This window comes from Mustela putorius, unplaced genomic scaffold, assembly GCF_011764305.1.
Source record: "Mustela putorius furo isolate JIRA1106 unplaced genomic scaffold, ASM1176430v1.1 tig00000145_pilon_pilon_pilon, whole genome shotgun sequence".
Lineage (NCBI taxonomy): Eukaryota > Metazoa > Chordata > Mammalia > Carnivora > Mustelidae > Mustela > Mustela putorius.
The window spans coordinates 28,287,997-28,313,456 of NW_025421294.1; the positions used below are offsets into that span (position 1 = coordinate 28,287,997).

Here is a 25,460-nt window from a genome sequence, read left to right on the forward strand (position 1 = left end):
GTGTAGGCTGGAGGTTCTTACCGATGGGTGCCATTACCCCATGCATTATCTGCATGGATTGTATGGGTCACACCTGGTTGTTTGTGTTAAACAACCACTCTGCTGTGTCTGGGCACAGGACAGGAGGCAGAGTAGTCAGACATAGAGTCTCAGGTCAGAGAATACAAAACCTTCCATGATAAAAGACAAGTTTTCCTTCTAGCACAAACCGGGCATGGTGGTTAATGCTCTTGTCATGGCCCAAACCCACAACTGTGCGTCCATCAAGCCCTGAGAGTTGGAGCCGAGCCAAGGAAGATGGGTCAGCACAGTACTGTGCTGACTGCTCTAGAAACTGACTGGAAACAGGAAACTCGATTTGTAAAGAGACTGAATGTCAACTTAATTCCATTCAGCAAATATTTATTGAGCTCCCAACTGGTCCAGGACTGTTTTAGGGACTAGGATCTATCATTAATAAAGCAGACAAAATTCCCTGCCCTTGTAGACTTATATTCTCTCTCAAAAAAGGTTATTTTTCCACTTACTTATTTTTAAATTTTATTTTTGTGAAGATTTTATTTCTTAATCTGACAGAGAGAAATCACAAGTAGGCAGAGAGACAGACAGAGGTGGGGGGGCGGTGGGAAGCAGGCTCCCTGCCCAGCAGAGAGCCCGATGTGGGACTCGATCCCAGGACCCTGGGATCATGACCTGAGCTGAAGGCAGAGGCTTAACCCACTGAGCCACCCAGGTGCCCCCGCCACTTATTTTTTTTTTAAAGATTTTATTTATTTACTTGACAGAGAGAGAGATCACAAGTAGGCAGAGAGAGAAGGGGAAGCAAGCCTGCTTCCTGCGGAGCAGAGAGAGCCCGATGCGGGGCTCGATCCCAGGACACTAGCGGCTTAATCCACTGAGCCACCCAGGCATCCCATATTTTTCCACTTCTTTATGAAAGTCCAGTACGGTGCAGGTGGATTTAAGACTGGAATAGCCTGTCTGAAATCCCACTCACAAACTCTTACCAATCTACCAGGGCTCAGAGAAGCTAAAAGCAATCTGCACTGTATACAATCAACCCAAATGTGACTTCTTAGATGTACCAAGGGTTTTAAAGGCAGAAACTATGATCCTCAAACTGATTCTACTTTCCCTGTAGAGGGAAAAACATCCAGATGGCCCCTGGCAGATCACATCCACTGCACCCTCACCCAAACCTGCTGATCGTGGGGTTCCAGAACCCAGGGTATTGGGGATGATGAATGCAGCCTCCAGGTAATAGGACTACCTTCTTAAGCCTTATTTTTCCTCTCAAAAGCTTATCCCACAACAGGGCAACCACTCACTCTATCTTGGGGATGTCACTGTGAACCCCCAGTGAGAGGAGCCAGTGTGAGTGAATAGGCTGAGTTTTGGAGGGACACAGAGGATCCTTCCCAGAGAACATCTCAAAGTAATGTGTCCAAGGGGCACCTGGGTGGCTCAGTGGGTTAAAGCCTCTGCCTTCAGCTCAGGTCATGATCCCAGGGTCCTGAGATGGGGCCCTGCATCGGGCTCTCTGCTCAGTGGAGAGCCCGCTTCTCCTTCTCCCTCTTCTGCTCCCCGTGCTTGTGCTCTCTCTGACAAATAAATAAATAAAATCTTTTAAAAATTAAAATTAAAAAAAAACTGCACCAAAAAAAATCCAAGAATATATATTCCTGAGCCCCACACTGGATCTATGTCTGGCTCTGTGTTCAGTGTGGAATCTGCTGGAGATTCTCTCCTTCCCCCTCCGTTCCTCCCCCACTCCACCTCTGTCACACACATGCACCTCTGCACACACTCCCTTATTCATAAATAAATAAATAAATAAATAATGTGTTTGCTTTTTTTTTTTTTTAAAGAGGAAAGTCTGAGTATGTCCTTTACCAGTACATGGTTATTCTGATGAATGGTCTAGGGCCCTCTGGTAAAGGATTGAAGAAAGAAAGCTTACTCCAGCGGCACCTGGGTGGCTCAGTGGGTTAAAGCCTATGCCTTTGGCTCAGGTCATGATCCCAGAGTCCAGGGATCAAGCCCCACATCGGGCTCTCTGCTCTGCAGGGAGCTTGCTTCCCCCTCTCTCTCTGCCTGCCTCTCTACCTACTTGTGATCTCTGTCTGTCAAATAAATAAATAAAATCTTAAAAAAAAAAAAGAAAGAAAGAAAGCTTACTCCATTAAGTAGGATTCTAGAGTCCCTCCTATTTAATGAATGGTTACTGGAATCTGGGAGATGGATGAAAGGTCTGATTTTTCATTGTGATGGCTCTTGCACACATCAACCACAAGCTTTTGATTGTATCTAACTACCCATACACTGAATAGCATGTTGATCAATTATCTACCTCTCTTGCCTCTTGAAATGCTTTACTATATTAGCCACCACTATAAATCCAAGGGTCAAAGTTACTTTATATAGCCTGACTGCTCATTGTAGTAATTATGACCACTTTGGCCTCTGCCTTCCTAGAAATTCCATCTTGCCCACTGATGATCGGGGAGCCCATGTCAATGGCAGCATCCCCCACCTTCAATCCAGCTTATGGAGAACTTCTACTACCAACCTTTGCAATGATGCCTGTTTCTCCTCACTAAGGCGTCATGTGCTATGATAGCAAAAGGAGTGCTCTCTGTGACCTACAGAGAACATGGCCAGATAGTGGGTACTCAGACCATATACAATACATCTATCTAGTATTCCTACTTCCTGAGCTATCTGCCCTCATCTTCAACACGATGGAAAGGAAATTCTGGCATCTCCATTTCATCTTTTGAAGTTCCAGTAAACTGTTAGGATAAGCTCTGAATGTTCTTGACAAAACATTAAATCCTGCATCATAGTGAGTAGCCCCCCCATCAATGAATTCAACTCTATCTACTCAACTCTTTATTCCTCTGGACTAACAGGATCCACTTGGCGTTAGATTCTGACAGTACATATCTGTAAGCTCCAACACACCTGAATGTTAGCTGGGAAGCTAATGCCTCTCACCTTCGAACACACCTTCTATACTCTAGTAGACCTGGGACCCTGTGAACAAGGTTCTCTCTTGTCAGCTGATTCTCTGTTAGGATCTATCAGTAGGGGGCGCTACACTAGGAGGCTGGAGGAAGAAGGGACTTGCTCATTCCTACTATTCCTTGTTTTTGCCTCTGATTCCTGTCATTTACATTCCTAATCCTAATATTAGTGTTACCCTGGCAGCAGCAGTTCACTCCAGTAGAAGAAACCGGTTACAGTTTGTAGTTTTGCCAACATTCATTCAAAAACCTTAGAGTATTTCATCCCAAGACTCCCAAGACCCTGGCACCACTCAACCAGCACCTTCCCTCCTAAAGATCTGAATCTTATTACCATCTGCCCCTTTTCTGAGCTCAGAAACACCACCAGCTGCTGAGCTTTGATCTTCAAGTCTGGGAGTTCCTTCCCCTAAGGTTGTGTGTTTTAATAATTCTAACCTCTTCCCTTTGATCTCCAGGAATAAGGGCAATAGCGGCTTCCCACAAATCACCACCTTCATAATACCTCATTGCTCCCTTTCTGCCTCTCCAGTTATCTGATACCTGCTTAACAATTATTTATATTCAATTCTCTCTATTGAAATAGCCGGTATAGTTTCTGTCTTCTGATTGGGCCCTAACTGATATGAACATTCTGAGCTCTAATTCTGATTACTGACCTGCAGATAGTGGGGAGTGTGAAGAGGAGAAAAAATATCATCTTGGGAGGCACCTGTTTCAAGAGAAATAATTTTTCTCTCTTTAAGCAAGGAGAAAATAGTCCACTTTGGCAAGGGGGAAAGGGCTGCTACTTCCAGTTAAGGAGAACTCAGAAGAATTTGGGGTTTCAAGAGTCTCAGGTTTTCTCACCCATGTGTTCCTTTCTCAAGTCTTACAGTCCCACACTCTTGTTATAAGGTCCTACACTTTGCCATAGGTGCACAACTATTCTCCTTTGAAGCTCTACAAAGACCTACAAATGATCAGACCCTGAGCATAATTCGCAGCTCAGTCTGCCCTGTGGCTGCAAGAGATAAAGGTCTCCATTTCTTAAAGTTTTATTTATTTGGTAATTTTTACACCCAATGTGGTGTAATTTCATGACCCAAGATCGAGAGTCTCATGCCCTTCTGAATGAGCCACCCAAGTGCACCAAGGGTCTCTTTTAGAGTTGCCATGGAAGTCTGCTAGCATTCAGAGTGTACTTTAAATCGGAATTAGATTTTTCTGAGCCTATCACTCTTTTTTGGTAAGGTCTCCAGGGCTATCAGAAGAGTCATTGTGCTTTGCAGTTGCAATTGAATTGCAATTAACATAGCTCCCATATATTTCACCCACTTCGTCTTCCATTGCTTTGCTCCCCATCTGCACTTTATCCAAATTAATTAAAAGCTTAAAAAAAAACCAACCTCCAAAGCCACTGCATGCTAGAAGTCAATCTGCATAGTATCAGCAATAGGTTCCTATTATTTCAGAGAAGTGAGCAATTAAACTTCAAAATTTCATTTCGAGGGTTTGTTACATCTGATACCAACTGTCCATAGCTGGGGATTCCTCAGAAAGCAGAGCCTGAGGCAAGCAATAAAGAGCGGACACTTAATTTGGGAGTTATAAGCTTATATTGGTTAGGTTGAGGGAAAGAGGGAGGTGAGGCAAGAAAGACATGCAGCAGTGTGGTGTGATACATTAGCATACTGGCCCCAACTTCACACCAAGGTGTGAGCAAGCATAGCAAATCTCCCTGCAGGTACATGTGCTTATCCCAGGGAATTTCTGCAGGAGTGCTGAAAGAAGGCAGAGCAGCACAGAGAAAGGGCAAAGGAGAAGGGAATTCATATGCCAGGCTCCCTTTTGTCTGCCACATCCTATTAGTCAAATTCACCTCTGTTGCATTATTGGCAATGTCATTAGCAGCCGCTTGGGAGCCAACCTTCATTCCACATAGTGTGGCATTTCAACTGTGCCTGGAAGCATAAAGGTGACTTGGTGTGAGTGAGATGCTGACCAAGAGAGAGAAAGGAGAAAGTGGAGCAAATCTGAGAAGGCACACAAACATGTGCCCCATGCAAATTTAAATTATAAAAACTGATGCAAGAATACAAAGGGTTCTATAACCATTCCAATAATTGAATTAATCATTTAAAATATTCCCACAAAGAATACACAAAGCCTAGACAGTTTTATGAGTGAGTCCTTCCAAACTTTCAAATTACATGTAATTCGAAACATATGTAAACTCATACAGAAAATAAACAAAACACAGTATTTTCCAACTCATTTTGAGAGGCTAGTACATATTAGTAAAACCAGAGGGAGGCATCACAAAAAAAAATAGAGAAAATTATGATGCGATAGTCACTCATGAACATGGATGTAAAAATTGTAAAGAAAATGTTATCGATCCAAATTCAGAATGTATAAACATAACATGTGGGGATGCCTGGCTGGTTCAGACAGCTAAGTGGTGACTCTTGAGGTTGTGGGATCGAGCCCTGCATCAGGCTCTGCACTGGGCACGGAGCCTGCTTGAGATTCCCTCTTGCCCTCTCCCTCTGCCCCTCCCATAAATAAATAGATAAATAAATAAATAAAGCCAGGAACCAATGCAAGAATGTGCAGGACCACTGTATGTGCACAGCACACTCCCAGGGAGCACATTTTACATCATAGACATTGTGGATTTGAATATGTATCATGATAATTTCCTACCAGATGGAAGTAAAGGGTATTGAGGAAGAAGCTTCTTTTTCCAATTTGCACAGACTTTATAGGGGTTACTGGTGAGCATGGATAATGTTAACTCCATTTTGTTTAAAAACTGTGACTGCAGGTACTGGCCTTTGCAACAAGAGTATAATTATAAAATATATGTAAGGATTTTAACAGAAAAAACAAAATTCATGTACAGACACAAATGTCTGTGTGTGTGTATATATATATTTGTGTATATGCACAAATATTTGTATGTGTGTGTGTGTGTATAGATAGATAGATGATGCAAAATGACAAAAATAAAACCCAAAAGGACATAGGGGTAGTAAATGATTATAAGTAATAAGAGATTATCAAACTAGGGGCTCCTGGGTGACTCAGTCCTTCTGCGTCTGCCTTTGGCTCAGGTCATGATCCCACGGTCCTGGGACTGAGCCCCACATCAGGCGCCCTGCTCAGTGGAGAGCCTGCTTCTCCTTCTCCCCCTCTCCCTGCTTGTACTCCCTCTCTCTTTATGCTACCAGATAAATAAATAAAATCTTAAAAAAAGAAGTTATCAAACTGCTTGATCAATATAAAGAATTGATTACATTGTTACACATCACTAACAAATAGAAATATAATCTTAAAGAAGATATCATTTATAACACTTAGAAAACTATAAGGTGCCAAAGAATAAATCTAACAAAATGTGAACTTTACTGAAAGCTGATTTAAAGTTTTATTGAAATAATTTTAAAAGGACCTCAACAAACACAGATACCCACCATGATCATGGATACAAAAAGTCAATACCATAATTTGGAACCTGATCTATAAATTCAATACAAAACCTATCAAAATCCCAACAGTTTTTTTCATGGTACTTAAAAAGCTGATTATAAAATGTACATGGCGGGGGGGGGGGCATGCCTGGGTGGTTCAGTGGGTTAAGCCTCTGCCTTTGGCTCAGGTCACGATCTCAGGGTCCTGGGCATTGAGCCCTGCATCAGGCTCTCTGCTTGGAGGGGAGCCTGCTTCCCCCCTCTCTCTACCTGTCTCTCAGCCTACTTGTGATCTCTCTCTCTGTCAAATAAATAAAAATCTTTAAAAAAAAATAAAATGTACATGGAAGAATTAGGGTCCAAGAACAGCTAACATAATTCTAAAGAAGGAGATCAGAGTGGGTGATCTTGCCCCATGAGATAATCAAACTTTATTAAGTCAACAAGATCTTTACATAGGGTAGAGCAGTGGTTCTTAACAAAGAGCAATCCCCCCTAACCCTCCCCATCCCTGGGAGAACATGTGGCAATTTTTGGTTGTCACAGTTAGAGAGAAAAAAGAGGCTACTGCCATGATCTCATGGGCAGAGGCCAGGAATTCTACTAAACATCCTACATTGCACACAACAGCCCCTACAGCAAAGAATTATCTCATATAAAGTGTCAGCAGTGTCAAGGGCAAGAGAGGGAGTGTCAAGGGCAAGAGAGGGAGTGTCAAGGACAGGTAGAGAGAGAGACCAATAGATAATTTTTTTTTTTTAAAGATGGGATGGGGCGCCTGGGTGGCTCATTTGGTTGGGTGTCCAGCCCTCGATTTCAGATCAGGGCATGATCTTGGGGTCATGAGATGGAGTTCCACGCCAGGGAGTCTGCTTCAGCAGGGAGTCTGCTTCTCTCTTTCTCTCTCCCTCTCCCCCTCCTCCTGATCATGTATGCTTTCTCTCTCTCGAATAAATAAGTAAGTCTTGAGGAGGAGGAGGAGGAGGAGGAGGAGGAGGAAGAGGAAGAAGAAGAAGAAGAAGAAGAAGAAGAAGAAGAAGAAGAAGAAGAGAAGAAAGAAGAAAGAAGGGCACCATGACTCTTAGTCTTGGGGTTGTGAGTTCAAACCCCACACTGGGCATGGAGTTTACTTCAAAGATAAATACATAAATAAGTGAATAAAGAAATAAAGTAAAATAAAAATATGACCTTGGAGTGAGCATATCTTTCAGGAGACAACTGGAATAATTCTGGAAAACTGGGTAATTTGAGGAAATGTTATTTACTATTTGGGCCATTTTAACAGTGAGAACAGGATGCAGGGAGTCCAGGAGGGAAAACACAATCCTCTAGGCCTAATAACAGGAGAGGGATAGTTGGTCAAACTCCAAGACACAGAGGGCTGTGGGGAAAGGGCCACCGGTAGGAGCTGGGATCTTTAGTCAGGGACACAGCTAACTTGCAGCAGCCTTACCAGGAGAGGTTTGGGAAGACAAACACCTTGACTTCATTTAGCTCCCACCCTTAGTTTGCCTGTTCGGGATCCTCAAGATCAAACCCAGAGGGGAATCCAGGAGAGAAGTCATTAATGTAGTCCAGACAAGTCTTCCCCCTACCCAGGGCCACAGAAAAGTGCAAAGAAGTGGATCTAAAGGAGCAAACAAGAACTCTCCAGAATGAATAGAAGGATCTCATAAATAAAGCCCTCAAAGCATAGATCAGTAAGGAAAAGATATATATACTCAACAGTCAACAAATCTACTGAGTAAAAGAAAAGTTGTAAGTTAGGACATACATTTGTGTTACGTATAAATGACAAAGGATTCATTTTCAGAATGAGTAACAAAGTCCTCTTAATAAGAAAAAGATAAGCCCTCAATAAGAAAAAGATAAATAACCCACTAGAAAAAAAAAGGTAAATGACATGAGTGAGCAAATTCTCAGAACAGGAAGCACAGATGGCCAATAAACATAAAGAGATGTTCAAAATTGTTAGTAATCAGGGAAATACAAAATTAAACCACAATGAGATAGCATCTCACACCCACCAGACCGGCAAAAATTTAAAAAGTCCAGATATCACAAGTTTTGCCCAGGATGTGAAGTAAAAGGAATTCTTATACATTGTGTGTGGGACAGGAAAAATTGTTACTCTCGAAATGCAGAGCTAAGGACATTGAAGACATGTGTACCCTGTGACCCAGAATTTCAACCTGGTATACATTCTAAAGAAACTCTTGCACACGGGTATTGAGAGATTTAAGAAAGTCTGCTCATAAAAGCACTGGAGTTTCTTTTATCTTTTTTTTTTTTTAAAGATTTTATTTATTTGATGGGGCGCCTGGGTGGCTCAGTGGGTTAAAGCCTCTGCCTTCGGCTCAGGTCATGATCCCAGGGTCCTGGGATCGAGCCCTGCGTCGGGCTCTCTGCTCGGCGGGGAGCCTGCTTCCTCCTCTCTCTCTCTCTGCCTGCCTCTCTGCCTACTTGTGATGTCTGTCTGTCAAATAAATAAATAAAATCTTTAAAAAAAAAAAAGATTTTATTTATTTGAGGGAGAGTGCGTGCCAAGTTGGGGGAGGGGCACAGGGAGAAGCAGGGAGACTGATGTAGGGCTTGATCCTAGGATCCTGGGATCATGACCTGAGCTGAAGGTAGATCCTTAACCGATTGAGCCATTCAGATGCCCCACCCATGAGTTTTCCTTAACAAATTTTTAAATTAAATTAAACTAAATTTAATGTTTAAGTAATCTCTACATCCAGCATGGGACTTGAACTCACAAACCCAAGACCAAGAGCTAGACACTTTACTGACTGAACCAGCCAGGTGCCCCATCAAATTTTTATTTAATTTAATTTATTTATTTATAAAGATTTTATTTATTTATTTATTTATTTTGAGAGAGAGTGAGAGAGCACAAGCAAGGGGGGAGCACCAGAGGGAGAGGGAGAAGCAGGTTCCTTGCCAAGCAGGGAGCCCGACATGGGGCTCGATTGCAGGACCCTGGGATCATGACCTAAGATGCCCAACTGACTGAGTCATCCAGGCGCTCCCGAAATTTTTTATTTTAAAATAATTTTAGATTTACAGAAAAATTGTGAAGAGAGTGCAAAGTTCCCATGTACTCCACATCCAATTTCCCCTACTATGAAAATCTTACAACTGGATGGTACATTTGTCACATTAATGAACCAATACTGATACGTTATTGTTAATAAAAGTCTATACTTTATTCAGATTTTCTTAGCATTTACCTAACATCCTTTTAGCGTCACTGTTTTTAATAGCTAAAACTGGGGGGGGGAAAGTAAATGCCTGTCAGTATAAAATAGATAATTCCTATTTAGTTATTCATTGGGTTTGCAGTAAAGTAAATGAATGTACAGCTATTCGGGTCCACACAGATGAGCCTGAAAACATTTTGTTGAACAGTAAATGCAAGTCTTAAATATATCCAAAAAGATTCCATTTATAAAAGGGTAAAAAATGGGGCACCTGGGTGGCTTGGTGTGTTAAGTGTCTGACTTTTGGCTTCAGCTCAGGTCCTGATCTCAGGGTTGTGAGATTGAGCCCCATGTAAGGCTCCAAGCTGAGTACAGAGTCTGCTTGAGACTCTCTTCCTTGCCCTCTGACCCCTCCCTTACTCTCTCTCCCTCTCTCTCTAAAATAAATGAATAAATATTTTTCTCAAAAGGTCAAAAATGGGCAAAATAAAATCATATATAATTTAAGGTTATTTACATATGTGATAAAATCATAAAGAATAGCAAAGAAATGATTAACCACAGAAATCAAGATAGTGGCTGCCTCTGGTGGGGAGGGAGTGGGATATTATGAGAAAGTCACCTCAAGGGATGGGATGATGGACACATGGATTTTAAAAGTTTTGTTATGTTTTAAACTGTACATTTTTGTACATATAATGTTTCATGACAATAATTTTAAAAGCTCTTATCCCCTTATTCTTCTCCCCCATAAAACATATTTCCCACACAGTCCTCATCCTCCAGAATTCTGGCTAAAGGGAAAAGGTAATGTGTTCATGTCAGAGCAAACAGGAACCCCAGTCCTCCATGCTCAAAGAAATGTGATTATGTCTCTTATCATCCTTTCAAACCCCACCACACATCACAGTGCTTCCTGTTTCTCAGAAGCTGAAAAGGTGCTGACATAACATAACGAGTGGAAAAGAAGACGTTTCCACAGATCCACCCAGAACCCTGGTATCACCCCAGTGGACAGGCAGGACTCTCGGCTACGGTCAGGGGCAAGGCCAAACCCAGGCCCCGCATCAGGGAAGACCCTCAAGTTTGAAGATTTGCAGAATAGATGACACTCCCTTGCTATAAAAGCGAGCAAGCCTGCCATCATTCACCCTGAAAGATGCCTTCTGCAACAGCAAGAGGCAATTTCTTGGTGGGTTCTGGGCACCGCTGGGCCAGGGCCTAGGAAAGTCCCCTACTGCTAGCGCACTCATGTTCCTCAGAGCCACCCCTCACTTTCTGCTCACTGGGTGTTTATCCACTCACCCAGCTAACACAGAGTACTGACAAGGGGCCAGGCGCTGTTCTCAGCATTGGCAACACTGTAGGGGGCAGGACGCCATCCTATTCTAGCAGCATGACACCAGCCGAGGGGTCAGACAACTTGATTGCAGTAAGTGCTATCAAGGAAAGAACAGACAAAGGTCTAGATAAACTAATCCAAGCTCAAGCATTAGCACAAAAGTCAGGATGCCTGAGTTCAAATTCTGCTTCTATTGCCTACACTTGGGAAGAATTAAACTCACCTTGGAAGTCATCACTAAACCTACCAGAGTTGGCGGAACATTTATTCTTTCAAAAATCATTCCTGAGCACCTCTAGGTGCCAGGCACTAAAGATGAGTAGTGAAGTTGCCAGGCAAGCTCTTGCCTTCAGGGTGTTTTATCATAGTGGAGAGGGAGTCACTGGATGGCAAGCAAAGGCCATTTCAGATAGTGAGGAGGGCTAGGGACTGCTGTGATAGAGGGAGATTTGGCAGGGACTGGGGAGTAACCTTATGTGTCAGAGAAGGCCTGAGAAGGTGACATTTGAGAGCTAACTGACAAAAAGAAGCCATACGTGTGGAAGTCTGGGGTGGGGGAAGAGACAGCTAAACAGAAGGGCGAAAGTCCCAAAGCGGGAATGAACTTGGTGCAGTTGAGAAAGAGCAGGAAGACAGAGATGGCTGGAACACATGGGCTGTGTGGCAGATGAGGCTAGGGAGGGAAGAGACAGCCCATGCAGGCCATAGAGAGGACTCTGCATTTCTCCTAGTAATGGGAAGTTGCTGATGGTTTAAAGCAGAGAAGGGTCATTACCTGGCCTTATTTCTTAAAAGAACTCTGTGTCTGTGTGGAAAGAGATAAGGTGTTCGTGTTTAATCAGGGAAATAAGTTAGGAAGCTACTGCTCTAGGGGTTGGTGGCTTGAACTTGGGTCTCTGTAATATGTGGTGGTGTGGGAAGAGCTGGAGGAGGCAGGACCTCGTCACGCATGGCTTGTAGTGGACGCCTGATCTGTCTTCTCTCACCCCTGCAGCTCCTTCTGTTTCTTTAGGATCCATAACTCAGCTGCACTTTCTGCAGGAAAAGCCCTCTTCAAATTCTGTTCTCTCTGCAGGTGGTAGGGGCTCTCTGGACCTCAGCTCCCCAATTCCTTTCCCCACACCTTCCGCATCATGGCCCTGGAGCCCTCTTGTGTAACACAGAGGTAAGCTGGCTCCTGAGACCTGAATGAGCAGGCTCAAACTCATCTTTGCCCACGTGCAAGTCCAAAGCCTTTGCCCAGGTGGCTATACATCCCCAAAGGCTTTGCTTTGCAAGACAACTGCTGGGGCCCTGCTCCCACTGTGTAGTTCATACTAACATTCTACCGGCGCTGATCTGATCCTGCATGCCCAAAGAATGCAGCCCTTTCATGGAGTCCTGACCACACAACAAAGCTGACCAGCTACACAGATCTCTGCAGCAGAAGCCACCTCAAACTAAACACTAGTGTTCCTGTTCTTTGAATACCTGTGGTCTCTCCGCTGTGGGGGATTTTCCTATTCACTCCACATCGCATTCCCCCTTCTCTCCAGCCTTGTGCCATCTTGACAGCTCCTCCTTCCTCCTCACCCAGTTCCAGTTCATTTCTAATACAGAACAATTTCTGGAGCCCTTTTGCGACCTCTCAGTTCGTTGCTCACCTAGGGACCCACGTTCTTAGCTCTCCAACCCCTTCTACTGGCTGTTCCAGGTATTCCCCCAAGGACTCCTACTAACGCGGAATTCTGGAATTGGCTGCAAGGCTGCCATTGAAGCCCTAGTACACAAAGCATTCTTTGAGTTTAACGTGCTTAAAACATACCAGGAAAAAAAAAAAAAAAAAAAAGAAGCCTGGGTGATGGAAGTCAAGGTCTGTTTACTGTCCTCTGGCTGAGGCACGGTTTTCTGGGGTTTTGAGATGCCCCAACACCGCCCTCTGGTGGCTGACAGAAGTTAAGAACTAACTGTCGAACCTCAAAGGCGCAATCCCCAGGCTTCCCAAACTTACCCTCCCAGCAGCCCATCCACCAGGTGAGGACAGAGCTAAGTCTTTGGACTTAGTTCTGTCTTCGACAAAGAAGTCGTTAATTTCTGGGTGTCTATCCAGTTGACTCTCGGGAGTGGCCTGAGTCCAGTCAAGGAGAGAAGTCAGGTGGGACCCTGAGCTGGGAGGGTGTGGAGGATCTAGAGAGCACCCACCCTTGGTCTCAATTCCTTCTCTTGACCACTCAGTGCGTCACAGTTTCTTCCTTCCCATGCTAAACATTTTCCCAATAGGCAGCAAGAACAAACCCAGGGGATGAGGGTGACTCTGGCCAATGTTTGGGGACCAAATGGATGACAGAATTAGAATTGTGCCAAAATGCTGTTTTTTATCTCCTTGTCCCTCTGGCCTGTATCAGTGTTAGCTCTCGGGGAGAGGGGCCATCTTACTCATCCCTCATATCCTAGCATGGCGCTGCCAAATCGTAAATAACGGAGGAATAAGAGAGTGTAATCAGTGTGGCTCGTTCATGCCGTCCTGCCTTCTCCCCCTGCTCCCAGACCGCAGCTGGCTATGGCTCTGAAAATAGCTTGCCTATCAACTACCTCTTTCATTCTCCCACTTCCAGCCCCCAGGTTACAATTTCTGTGGGTCCTGTCTGGCCTTGGTCCCAGATATCTGCTCTTGTTGTCAGAGCACTGGGCTAGGAGTCAGGAGTTCCAGCTCTGTCATCAATGAGCTCTTTGAGTCTCTCATGGCCCCATCTGTGAACTGAGATGGGGGTTCTGTCTTGGCCCCAGGAAGTAAATGTGATGGGAAAGAATCTAACCTTACCTAGGATATAGTGTCCTGACCCTGAGCTGCAGTTCTCTCTCACTCTCTTTTTGATATCAAAAGTGTTACATGCATGATGTAGTCCATATCTATATATACAATATAAGACAAAATCCTCCCAGAAGTATCATCTATCAGATGGGGACATGTTGTTAATTTTTAGCCTTGATGTCATTCAGTCCTCACACCAACCCTGCCAGGTGGGGAACTTTTATTGTCTGTGTTTCATCAATGCTCAGAACTGTGAGGATTAGAGAGGCCATGGAACTTGCTCAAGGTCACAGAATTTGTGAATGGTAGTTTGGGTGGGATACATCATGAAGACAAAAGATTCAGTGCTGGGAGAGCACTGGGGAAAGAGTGGAAAGTTCCTTCAAATGCTCAGTCTTATCATGAGATAGCTGGCTGTGTGTTTTCTGTGATGCTGGTTGTGCCTACAAAAGGTAAAGAGTGCTAAATGTAACCAGCCATAGGAGGATTTCGCAGCTGGGTGAAGGGAGTTCCAGCTTTGGATCCCACAGCTACCATTCACATAACTCTGGGTTTCAAAACTGCCCATTTATGTGTCCCTGGATCCTATGCTCCTCAAGGGTAGCTTTACTGAGATATAACTAAGATAGGAGAAACTGCACCCAAGGTGTACAATTTATTAAGTTTAGAATATGTATGCGTCCGTGAAATCATCACCATGATCAAGATAGTGAACAGATCAATTAGCTCTCCTCACCTCCTCACTCTCAGGCAATCACTGATTGGTTTTCTGTTACTATAGATCAGTTTGCATTTTCTAGAATTTTATAAAAATGGGATGATACTCAGCCTGATTTCTTTGACACAGTAGAATTATCTTGAGATTGATCTGTATTGTTGCCATGTATCAATAGTTTATTCCATATGTGACCTATTTTATTTTTAAATTAACATACAGTGACAATAAGAACTTTGATGAACAGTTCTGTGCTTAAAATGCACATATAGATTTGTGCAACCACCAAACACAATCAGGATACAGAATAAAAACTCTCAAGTGCTATCCCTTGGGAGCTGTACCTCTGTCCTCCCCGGGGCCCCGGGAGCTACTGATCTAATCTCCATCAACATAGTTTTGTCTTTCTGAGAGTGTCACATTGATGGAATCAGGCAGTAGGTAGGTAGCCTTTTGAGATTGGCTGCTTTTGCTCAGTACAATGACTTAGAAATTCATTCAAATCATGTTGTGCTCCTTACTTTTTTTTTCTGAGTAGTTTTCATTGCTTGGATGTGTGTGTCTGTTTATTCATTCACTCAGTGAATATCTGAGTTGCTGCTAGTATTTGACAATTATCAATAGAGCTGCTATAAATATTCATTTAATATACATCTTCAGCTCTCTAGGACAAATACCTAGGAGTAGGGTTACTGCATCCTATAGTAAGTGGGTGTTTGACTATAAAAAACTGCCAAATTATTTTCCAAAGTGGTGTATAGTCTATCCACTGTGTCTGAGAATTGCAGTTGCTTCATCTCCCCACCAGAACTTCATTTTGCCAATATTTTCTATCTTATCCATTCTATTAGACATGGAGTGGTATCTCATCACAGTACATTTGCACTTACCTAATGGCTAATGATACCAAAACATTTGCATTTGGTGTAATTATTAATATATTATGGCTTAGGTCTGCTATTTCACTTTTTGTTCTTTGTTTATTCTCTCTCATTTCTTTGTTTTCTGTTTTCAGCCCTCTGAGTTCTTTATATACTTTAGATATGTCCTTTATCCAATATAGCATTTTTTAAAAATATTTTATTTTTTTATTTATTTGAGATGGAGAGAGAGAGAACACCAGCAGGGGGCGAGTCAGAGGCAGAGGGAGCCCAGGAACCTGGGATTGTGACCCGAGCTGAAGGCAGATGCTTAACCTGAGTCATCCAGGTGTCCCTCTCCAATACAGAATTTGCAAATACTTTGAAGTCTATGGCTTGACTATCCATTTTCTTGATGATGTCTCTTCCAAAAAGCAGTTTTACATTTTGAAGCCTAGTTTAACTTTTCATTTATGGATTGTGCTTTTGCATCATAACTCAGAATGCTTCGCTTAATTCAAGGTTACAGAGATACCCTTCTATGTTTGCTTCTAAACATTTTACAGCTTCACATGTGGAGGAAAGTTTGAGGAATGGCATTAATTTTTCTTTAAAGGTTTGGTAGAATTTGCCCATGAAACCATCTAGTCTTGGTATTTTCTGTGTCGGAAGGTTTATTTATTTATTTATTTATTTATTTTTTTATTTTTTTAAAGATTTTATTTATTTACTTGAGAGAGAGACAGTGAGAGAGAGCATGAACGAGGAGAAGGTCAGAGAAAGAAGCAGACTCCCCATGGAGCTGGGAGTCCGATGCGGGACTCGATCCCCGGACTCCAGGATCATGACCTGAGCCGAAGGCAGTCGTCCAACCAACTGAGCCACCCAGGCGTCCCGGAAGGTTTATTTTTGATTACTAATTCAACCTCCTCACTCATTGTCAGTTTGTTCAGACCTGCTATTTCTTTCTGGTTCAGTCTTGATAGGTTTTATGATTCTAGGAAATTACCCATTTCTTCTCGGTTATCTAATTTGTTGGCATATAATTGTTCAAAGTAGTCTCCTGTGATGCCCTGTATTTCTGTGGTGTCAGTTATTATTTCTCCTCTTTCATTTCTGATTATATGGATTTAAGTGTTCTCTTTATTTTTCCTCATTCTTGCTAGGGGGTTGTCACTTGTGTTTATCTTTTCATAAAACCAGCTTTTTGCTTTATTGATAACTGCTGTTGTTCTTCTGGTCTCTATTTCATTTATTTTCACCCTGACCTTTATTATTTCCTTTCTTCTACTAACTTCGGGCTTAATTTGCTCCTTTTCCTAGTGCCTTGTGATCTCTCTAATTCCTTTATATGTGAATTTATGGCTCTACATGTCCTTCCCAGAACTGTTTTTACAAGGGGGCATCTGGGTGGCTCAGTCGGTTGAGTATTGAATCAGATCGTGGTCTCAGGGTCATGAGATCAGCCCTGCATTGGGGTCTGCACTCAGCCAGAAGTCTGCTCGGGATTCTCTCCCTCTCCCTCTGTCTCTCCCACATCCCTAAAACAAATAAATAAATCTTAAAAGAAACAAAAAGAAAAGAATAAACTGCTTTTACAGCATGTAAAATGTAAAACGTTTCTATTTTCATTTACTTTGAGATATTCTTGGACTTCCTTTTTGATTTCTTCTTTGACCCACTGGTTATTCGGAAGCATGTTATTTAGCTTTTACGTATTGTATAGATTTTCCTGCTTTCCTCCTATTGTTGATTTCTAGTGTAATACCATTGCAGTCAGAAAAGATCCTTGGTATGACTTCAATCTTCTTATATTTGCTAAGACTTATCTTGTGTCTTATCATATGATCTATCCTTGAGGATGTTCCGTGCATTTGAGAGGACAGGTCAAAACAACCACAATTCCTTTAGTTAGGCCCATTCTGCTCCCTTTTGTACTAAGAACCTACACTGGGAATGCAAGCTGTTGTCTTTAAGGCTCTCACCAAACTGGAGCGAGGGAAATGTGGTTTAGTTAAGTTAAAACACCACAAAGTCCTACCAAAATTCAGGTAGCATTTTTTTTTCCTTCATTAAACATTTCCCTGGTGTTATTATAAACTTTTATCAGTTTCTAGAGTTATAATAAAGCTGATTCTGACAGTTTTTGCCACTGTATTTCCTGATTTGTAAAGGGATGGGCTTTTGGAATTCCCAACTTCACCATTTTTGCTGACAGTCCTCCTGGACCATTTACATTTTACATAATTATTGATGTGACTGAATTTATGTCCACTATTTTATTATTTGTTTCTCTGTTCACCCTCCCTCCATTTTCTCTTTTCTGCATGTTTGGATTATTTGAACATTTTTTTTCTTAGTATTCCATTTAAATGCATCTATTTTGTTTATAACTATCTTTTTTAAGTGGTTGCTCTACGGATTATAATATAATTATTTACCTTTTCAGATCTGCTTAGGATAGACATTTTTTCCTTTTATTTTATTTTATTTTTAAAGATTTTATTTATTTATTTGTCAGAGAGAAAGAGAGAGAGCACACACAATCAGGCAGTGGCAGAGAGACAAGCAGGCTCCGCATGGAGCAACAAGCTCGCGGGGACCCTGGGATCATGGCCTGAGCCAAAGGCAGTGGCTTAACCAACTGAGCCACCTAAGTGTCCTGATACTTTATCTTTTTAAGTGGAATGTAAAACTTTACCATCATACAGGTTCCTTTATTCTCCTCTCTTTATGTTGTAGTTTCATTATTATAGAAATATACATTGCAAACCCCATCAGAAAATGTTATGATTTTTTTCAACCATAAAAGATATTTTAAAGAATCCAAGAGCATGTCAAATAATAAATAATAAAATGTTAAAGTAACCCAGATTTTACCATTTCTATTGAACTTCCTTCATTCCTGATATTTTTTTCTTTCTTTTTTTTTTTTTTAAGTTGGCTCCCCACTGAACTGGGAGCCCAACACGGGACTTGATACCAGGACCCTGGGATCATGACCTAAGCTGAAGGCAGATGCCCAACTGCCTGAGCCACCATTCCTGATATTTCAAGTTAAGTTCTGGTATCATTTCCCCTCTGCCTGGAGAACTTCCTTTAGCAATTATTTTTGAGCAGGTCTACTGTCAAGGAATTCTTTTAATTTTCCTTCATCTGAGAATGTCTTTCTTTCCACCTTCACTCCTGAACAATATTTTTATTGGCTACAGAACTTTTGATTTATGGGTTTTGTTTTGTTTTGTTTCTCCTTCAGCACCTGAAAGATGTGATTCCACTTCCTTCTGGTCTCAACAGTGAGACTTCCTTCTCTCCTGACGACAAATCTGAAGTAATTTAAATGTATTACCCAATATAGGATTGTTTCATTTTGGGGGTATTGAGTTTAATAAGCTCTTTTATAGATTTTGGAAACGAACCCTTTATCAGATATGTCATTTGCAAATACCTTTTCCCATTCCATAGGCCATCTTTTAGTTTTGTTGATTGTTTCCCTTGCTGTACAGAAGATTTTTATCTTGATGAAGTCCTAACAGATCTTTTTTGCTTTTGTTTCCCTTGCCTCCGGCGACATGTCTAGAAAGAAATTGCTACAGCTGAGCTCAAAGAGGTTACTGCCTGTGTGCTCCTCTAGGATTTTGATGTTTCCTGTCTCATATTTAGGTCTTTCATCCATTTTGAATTTATCTTTGTGTGTGGTGTAAGAAAGTGGTCTGATTTCATTCTTCTGCATGTGGCTGTCCAGTTTTCCCAGCACCATTTATTGGAGACTGTCTTTTTTCCATTGGGTATTCTTTCCTGCTTTGTTAAAGATTAGTTAACCATATAGCTGTGGGTTGATTTCTGGGCTCTTTATTCTGTTCCATTGACCTACATGTCTGTTTTTGTGCCAATACCATACTGTCTTGATGATTACAGCTTTGTCATATAGCTCGAAGTCCAAAATTGTGATGCCTCCAGCTTTTCTTTTCTTTTTCAGGATTGCTTTGGTTATTTGCTTTTGTGGTTCCAGGATCATGATCTGAGCCAAAGGCAGTCGCTTAACCAGCTGAGCCACCCAGGCACCCCATAGAAATGCGGCACATTTCTGAATGTTGATTTTAAATCCTGTGACTTTCCTGAATTCATGTATTAGTTTTAGCAATTTTTTGGTGGAGTCTTTCAGGTTTTCTACATAGAGTATCATGTCATCTGCAAGTAGTGAAATAGAGCTAGAGGGTATTATGCTAAGCAAAGTCAGTCAGTCAGAGAAAGACAAATACCACATGATTTCACTCATATATGGGATTTAAGAAACAAAACAGATGAACATATAGGAAGGGGGAAAAGAAAAAGAAGGAGAGAGGGAAATAAGCCGTAAGTGACTCTTAACAATAGAGAACAAACTGAGAGTTGATGAAGGGAGGTGGGTGGGGGCTGGGCTACATGGGGGGTGGGTGTTAAGGAAGGCACTTGTTATAATGAGCACTGGTGTTGTAGGTAAGTTACGAGTCTGAATTCACCTCCCAAAACCAATATGGCACTGTATGTTAATTAACTAGAATTTAAATAAAAATTTAAAGGGAAAAAATTGTACTACCCTATAAATAACATGTCTCTTTTTCTGCAATATATATTATTTATCTATTAGCTATAACATATTTTATACTGCATATATTATATACCATTTTTCTTCTTGCGATGATGTGAGATGTAAGCAATGTAACATAGCTTTAAGTTATCACTGACCTTCAGACGATATATCAGAAGCACGACCATCTGCTCCTGGACCACACTAGATCACAGGTACCTGAAAACACAGAAAGCGAAACTGTAGATAAGAGGTGACCTCTACATTCTATATGTAAGCCCATTTTTGGATATATGTTCAATATATAATTTGCAAATATTTTCTCCTATTCTGTAGCCACCATATTTCATTCATCTGTTTGGCTCCCCCTCCAAACTCTGCCTGGTTCCATCCCCTGTTCTTTCCACTGATACCACCCCACCCTGGCTCATCTCCCCTGGATTATCCCCCTATTCTGGCCTGCTCCATGTTCTTGCTTCACTTATAGAAAGTCTTAGACTGGATGACAGTCCAGTCTGCAAACAGCAGCCAGTAAGCATTTAAAAAGGCACATTGGATAATTTCCCCTCCATGTATCACATCCTTCAAAGGTACCCCACTCCTTTCACATTCATTTCCTCCTGGTAGGGGGGCCCAAGATGCCCCACATCCTCTGAACCCTGTTGATCTTACTGATCCCATCTTCTACTGTTGTCCTCCTTACCCATCATGCTGTAGCCACAGTGATCTTTTCCCTCAAAACACTGAGCTTGGGCTTGTCCCAAGGCCTTCACATTAGCTCCTACCTCTGCCTCGAGGGCTCTTTGTCCTGTTTTGCACTTTGCTGCCCCTTCCATCATTTACAAAGTTAAAATGTCACTGCTTTAGGGGTGCCTAGGTGGTGCAGTTGGTTAAGTGTCCGACTCTTGATTTTGAGCAGGTCGTGATCTCAGGGTTGTGGGATCAAGCCCTGCATGGGGCTCCACACTCGGCATGGAGTCTGCTTGGGATTCTCTCTCTCCCTCTGCCCTTCCTGCTCGTGCTCTCTCTCTCTCTTTCTCTGAAATAACTAAATCTTTAAAAGAAAATGTCACTGCTTTAGACAGACAGACCTTGAACACCAAATCTGAAGTACCCACCTCCATAATCTCTGTGATACCATGCTATTTTAGTACTCGGCAGAACAGGTTATTACCATATGATATTTCCCCCATTATTAGCCTGCCTTTACTAGAACATGAGTTTCATGATAGCAGAAAATTTGTCTCGTTCGCTTCTATATCTCAGTGTCTAGACTTGTGCCTAGCACATCCTATAGGTTCAATGCATTCTCACTAAATCCCTGCACTACAGTATCTACCTCTGTCCCAAACAGCTGGCTGTATTGTAAATGTCTGCCATCTGAATTGGTCAAGTAATCCATCCCCATGGCACCCAAGGTCCAAAAGCATCCCTGAGCTAGAAGAGGGAGAGAGAAAAGATACACAGGCAGGAAAATGACAAGAGAAAGTTTGCAGAGAAACCTTAAAGAAAAGACCAATTCCTCTAGAAGTGTTTTGGGAACTCTGTGGCAGAGTTTGCGTTTCCAGCTCTGGCATGGGCTCCCACCTGGGCTCCCACCTGAGGACAAGCCTTACCTTGGTTGCAGGGGCTGTTAGGCCCACCCGGAAGGCTCACGAGGCAATGGCGCAGTGGCAGGCCAGCCTGAAAGCCTCACAAGGCCGGCTTATCAGAGAAATTAAACTCTGACTTCAGCTATGCTACTCTGAGCCTGTCTTCCTGGTGTCTGCAACTTGATTTTCCCATCCCACAATCCTTAGGCTGGTGGGTCAGCTGTCCCACAACCAGCGACAGCTCTTTGCTCCCAGCCTCTCTTGGACCACAAGGCACCAGGCCTGCTGACTGAGCATGGGACCCAGGGGATGTGGGCGGTTTTAACACACAGCACCACCAGTTTTTTTCTCTCCCTGAGAGAGGGAGAGAAGTCTCTTCTCCCCCTGAGACAGTCCTGGCCTCACCTCTCCCTGAGAACCTGGTAGGTGAGTGGTCTGAGAAATTTCTGTGAAGACCTGACACTGTTCTGGTGAATCAAGATGGCTGCTAGGGCCACTCCTGGGGCACAGTAAGGAGCTGCTTTCCTGAGCACTGGGCCCTGCTTGAGTCCTAAGAGAAGAGCAGCACCCACCCTGTCCTGGCCTGGCAGAGAAGTTCCCTTGGAGTTAACACCTCTGCCTGGACTCCCAGGAGCCAGGTGAAGAAGCCTCAGACTTCTGTGCAACCAAGAGTCATGATGTAAACAAATTCCCATAAGCTACTTATCTGAGATGGGGACTCCAGGTGCCAGGGCCATGGGTGGGCAGGGGTAGAGAAAGCCACCCTTTTTTTTTTTTTTTTTTTTTTGTGGCAGTAACTTCTGGGCGGTGGTATGGCCCTGTGTGTGGACTTCCCAGCTCAGAGGCAGTACAGGGTTCTTCCACTCTTCTGTCTACTGGGCATCTCACCCAGCACTCCAACCTTGTCCCTATGTTCTGAGGTCCTGGCCTGGAGCTCAGGAGGGAGTGAGTCCAGAGGCAGCTGAATCAGAGCAGCCATGCAGCTGCTCATGGGCTCTCTGATTTTGTTCTGTTGACGTGTCACTACCTCCATTCCAGCCTGGACTGGAGAGCTGAGGCAGGAATTCCGTCAGGGGATAACTCTTCCTCTTTTTACAGAGCCCAGGGCACTGACCCCTTACAGGCCTATCCTGGACCCTCAGTTCTGGAACAAATCCTCTGTGGGGCCCAGGGGAGTCATTCTGGGGGAATCCAAGGGGCTGCCAGGCTCACCTGGGGAGACAAGTGCTCAGTACAGGATGTGGGCTTTCCTGGGCCATGATGCCAGGATGGCGTGCAGAGGGTGGCTACAGGGTCCTTGCTCTCTGACCTCCCTCAGTAGTCATGTTAGAAAATGCCATCTCCGTCTTTGCTTGGGCCCCTGCTCGCGGGCACCTGTTCAAAGGCAACCGACCAGGAAGCAGGTGCTTTGTTTACCAGGTGGCACTCGCCTATCTGCCTTAGCCAAAGTCCATCCTCAATTCCTGAGCCCGCCCTTTAAACCTGCACTGACCCTGCACCCTTTTTTCTCCCCTGAACCCCTCCACCCCCTTTTCCAAAAGCAGAAGGGGGAAATCTCTCTGTTAGCCAGCAGGGGGCACTGCTGCCACAGGGTCAGAACTCCCAAGGGTGGGGATTAGGGAGTGGAACCACTAATCCCCTGGGAACACAGGTGGCCCTGAGGGTGGATTCTGGTCCTGCTGGACAACAGGAGAGAAGGATGACGGTTTGATAGATACACCCCATCCAGGAGTGGAGGCACCATTATCCAGGCTTTCCCACATGTTGAGCCCACACACCCAGTGTCCAAAGGGCAGGGCCCAGGAGTCTTGATGTACTACTATTTCAGCTTCTAGCTATGGTCAGTGGTGACTGGGCATTCCTGGGGCAGGCTGTGACCTTTCTAATCTCCTGCGCTACTCATTTTAGCTCAACACCTTCAGATCCCCAGACTCATAATATAGACAAAGCTAAGGCCCAGGGTCTGGCCTTGGCCCCAGATGCAGGCATAAAAACCGTGTTAGCAGAGTGGAGACTTCACTACATTTTTCCCAGAATGGGAAATTATGGGGGGCATCAGAAGGGTGATGCTTTAGGGTGCCTGGGTGGCTCAGTTGTTTAAGCATCTATCGTGGGCTCAGGTCATGATCCCAGGGTCTTGAGATGGAGCCCCCACTGCAGGCTTCCTGCTCAGCAGGGAGTCTGCTTCTCCCTCTCCCTCTGCCCCTGCTCATGTATGTTCTCACTCACACTCTCTCTCTCTCTCAAATAAATAAAATCTTAAAAAAGAAAAGAAAAGGAAAGGAAAGGAAAGAAAAATAAAAGGAAAGAAGGGCCCTGCTTCAACCCGTTCCACATCCTGGCCATCCCCAAATCCTGTCCTCTGCTCTCAAGTAGGCCCACTTCTCTCTATGGCCATAGACCTAATCCACCCAGATCAACCAAGCTGCCTCTTGTCCACTGCTCTGCCTCCCGTACAGTCGGCTCCCAGACTAGTGTGAAGCAAGTAGGTGCCTAGGGTGCCAAACGTCAGGAGGCACTCACTCTCACCGTCGTGCGACACCGTCGTGCGAGTACAGAGTTGGCTCCTGAGAGTGACTGCCTCCCTACGTTTTGTTTACCACACCCAAGTCCCCTCCTGGTGTGCCCCCGATTCATCCATCCTGGCAGCCACAGAAGTCTTCTATAGCATTGGTCACTCCCGGTTACCCTCCTGGGGTCTGCCCTAGAATTCACTTCAGCAAAAATCTGGTGACAGACCCTGGTTCTCTAGGAGAGGAACCACAGGTCCTGCCCTGAGGAGCCCCTATCTGTCAAGATAACGTCCAGACTATTGACTATGACCTTTGAGCTTCTTCCCAGTGTGGCCCCCATCGCTGGTCCGGGCTCAGCACCTGGGGTGGCCACATAAAGCCATACTTGCAAGCAAGATCTGTCCTGTACTTCGGGGCCTCCACACTTTTCCTTGGGCTGTTCCCACATCCTGGAATGCCCTCTCCCATGGCTGGCCTATTAAACTGTGACTCATCCTTCAAGGCCCTCATGAATGCCACCTCCTCAGAGTAGCCATCTGTGGACCCTGCTGAGATCAACCACTTCCATCTCAATACCCCAGCATCTCTGCCCCTTTGTCTAATACTCCAGGTATTACACACATCTGTCATTCTGCAATCAGCTGTGCACTTACTAAGTGCCTACTGTCTGTGAGGACTCTGTGGGGTGCCAGAAAGGTTGCTCTGACTGCTAACATCTGCATCCTCTGCCCCAGGAGAACACCCAGAAGACCCATGGTCTTCAGGCTATTAGTGGTGGGAACCACAGCTGCTCACTTCTCAGTCCCCACAAGGCCAGCACAGGCACAGGGCTGAGCAACATTCCATAACTTTCAGATGCCCCTAAGTCTTCAGCCTTCTGGAATTACTGCTTCACTAGAAGCAAAGTACGACATGTGCCCTCCAGCCCCTGTGGAAAGCCATCTCCAACATTCATAATGGTTTTCCAGGAAGGAAGAATGGCTTTTGTTTCCTGGGGTGCCCAGACCTCCTCCTCCCAGCACAGTCTCACCCATTTTATCCCCCAGTATAGATCCAGTCCTCTCAAATACTACCAGAGCAACATTTCATGTTGGCTATCTGACACAGTGACACACCCATTGTGGTTTGTCATGGGCAAAGCTGGATAGCAGACAGTCATGCTTTCTCCTGGACCATCCAGGTGGGTGGCTCTCTGCTGACTCTTCACTCCTCCTACCAGTCAGCTGGACGGTCAGTCAACACATGCTTTCCTGAGGACAAATTCACTCAGAGAAAGCACTGCAACCTTTCACTCATGACTAAGGTCCTACCTAAATTGAGCTCTCCTTTGTGGACCTTCCTTCTTTTAAAGATTTTATTTATTTATTTTAGAGAGAAAGTGGGCACACATAAG

General features: G+C 43.8%; 1 protein-coding gene across 9 annotated transcripts in view; it reads right to left on the reverse strand.

Annotated features, from left to right (window-relative positions):
• The window catches only part of RAD50 (RAD50 double strand break repair protein), a 219,173-nt gene that overhangs the window by 103,785 nt on the left and 89,928 nt on the right, over nt 1–25,460 (reverse strand). For all 9 annotated transcript variants that reach the window (XR_006605369.1, XM_013052521.2, XM_013052517.2 and 6 more), the window contains one exon: nt 20,121–20,181. Coding sequence is in view for 6 of the 9 variants with exons in the window: in XM_013052521.2 (XP_012907975.1) it covers nt 20,121–20,150 (30 nt within the window). In the remaining 3 variants the exon portion in view is untranslated. The remainder of the gene's footprint in view (nt 1–20,120; nt 20,182–25,460) is intronic.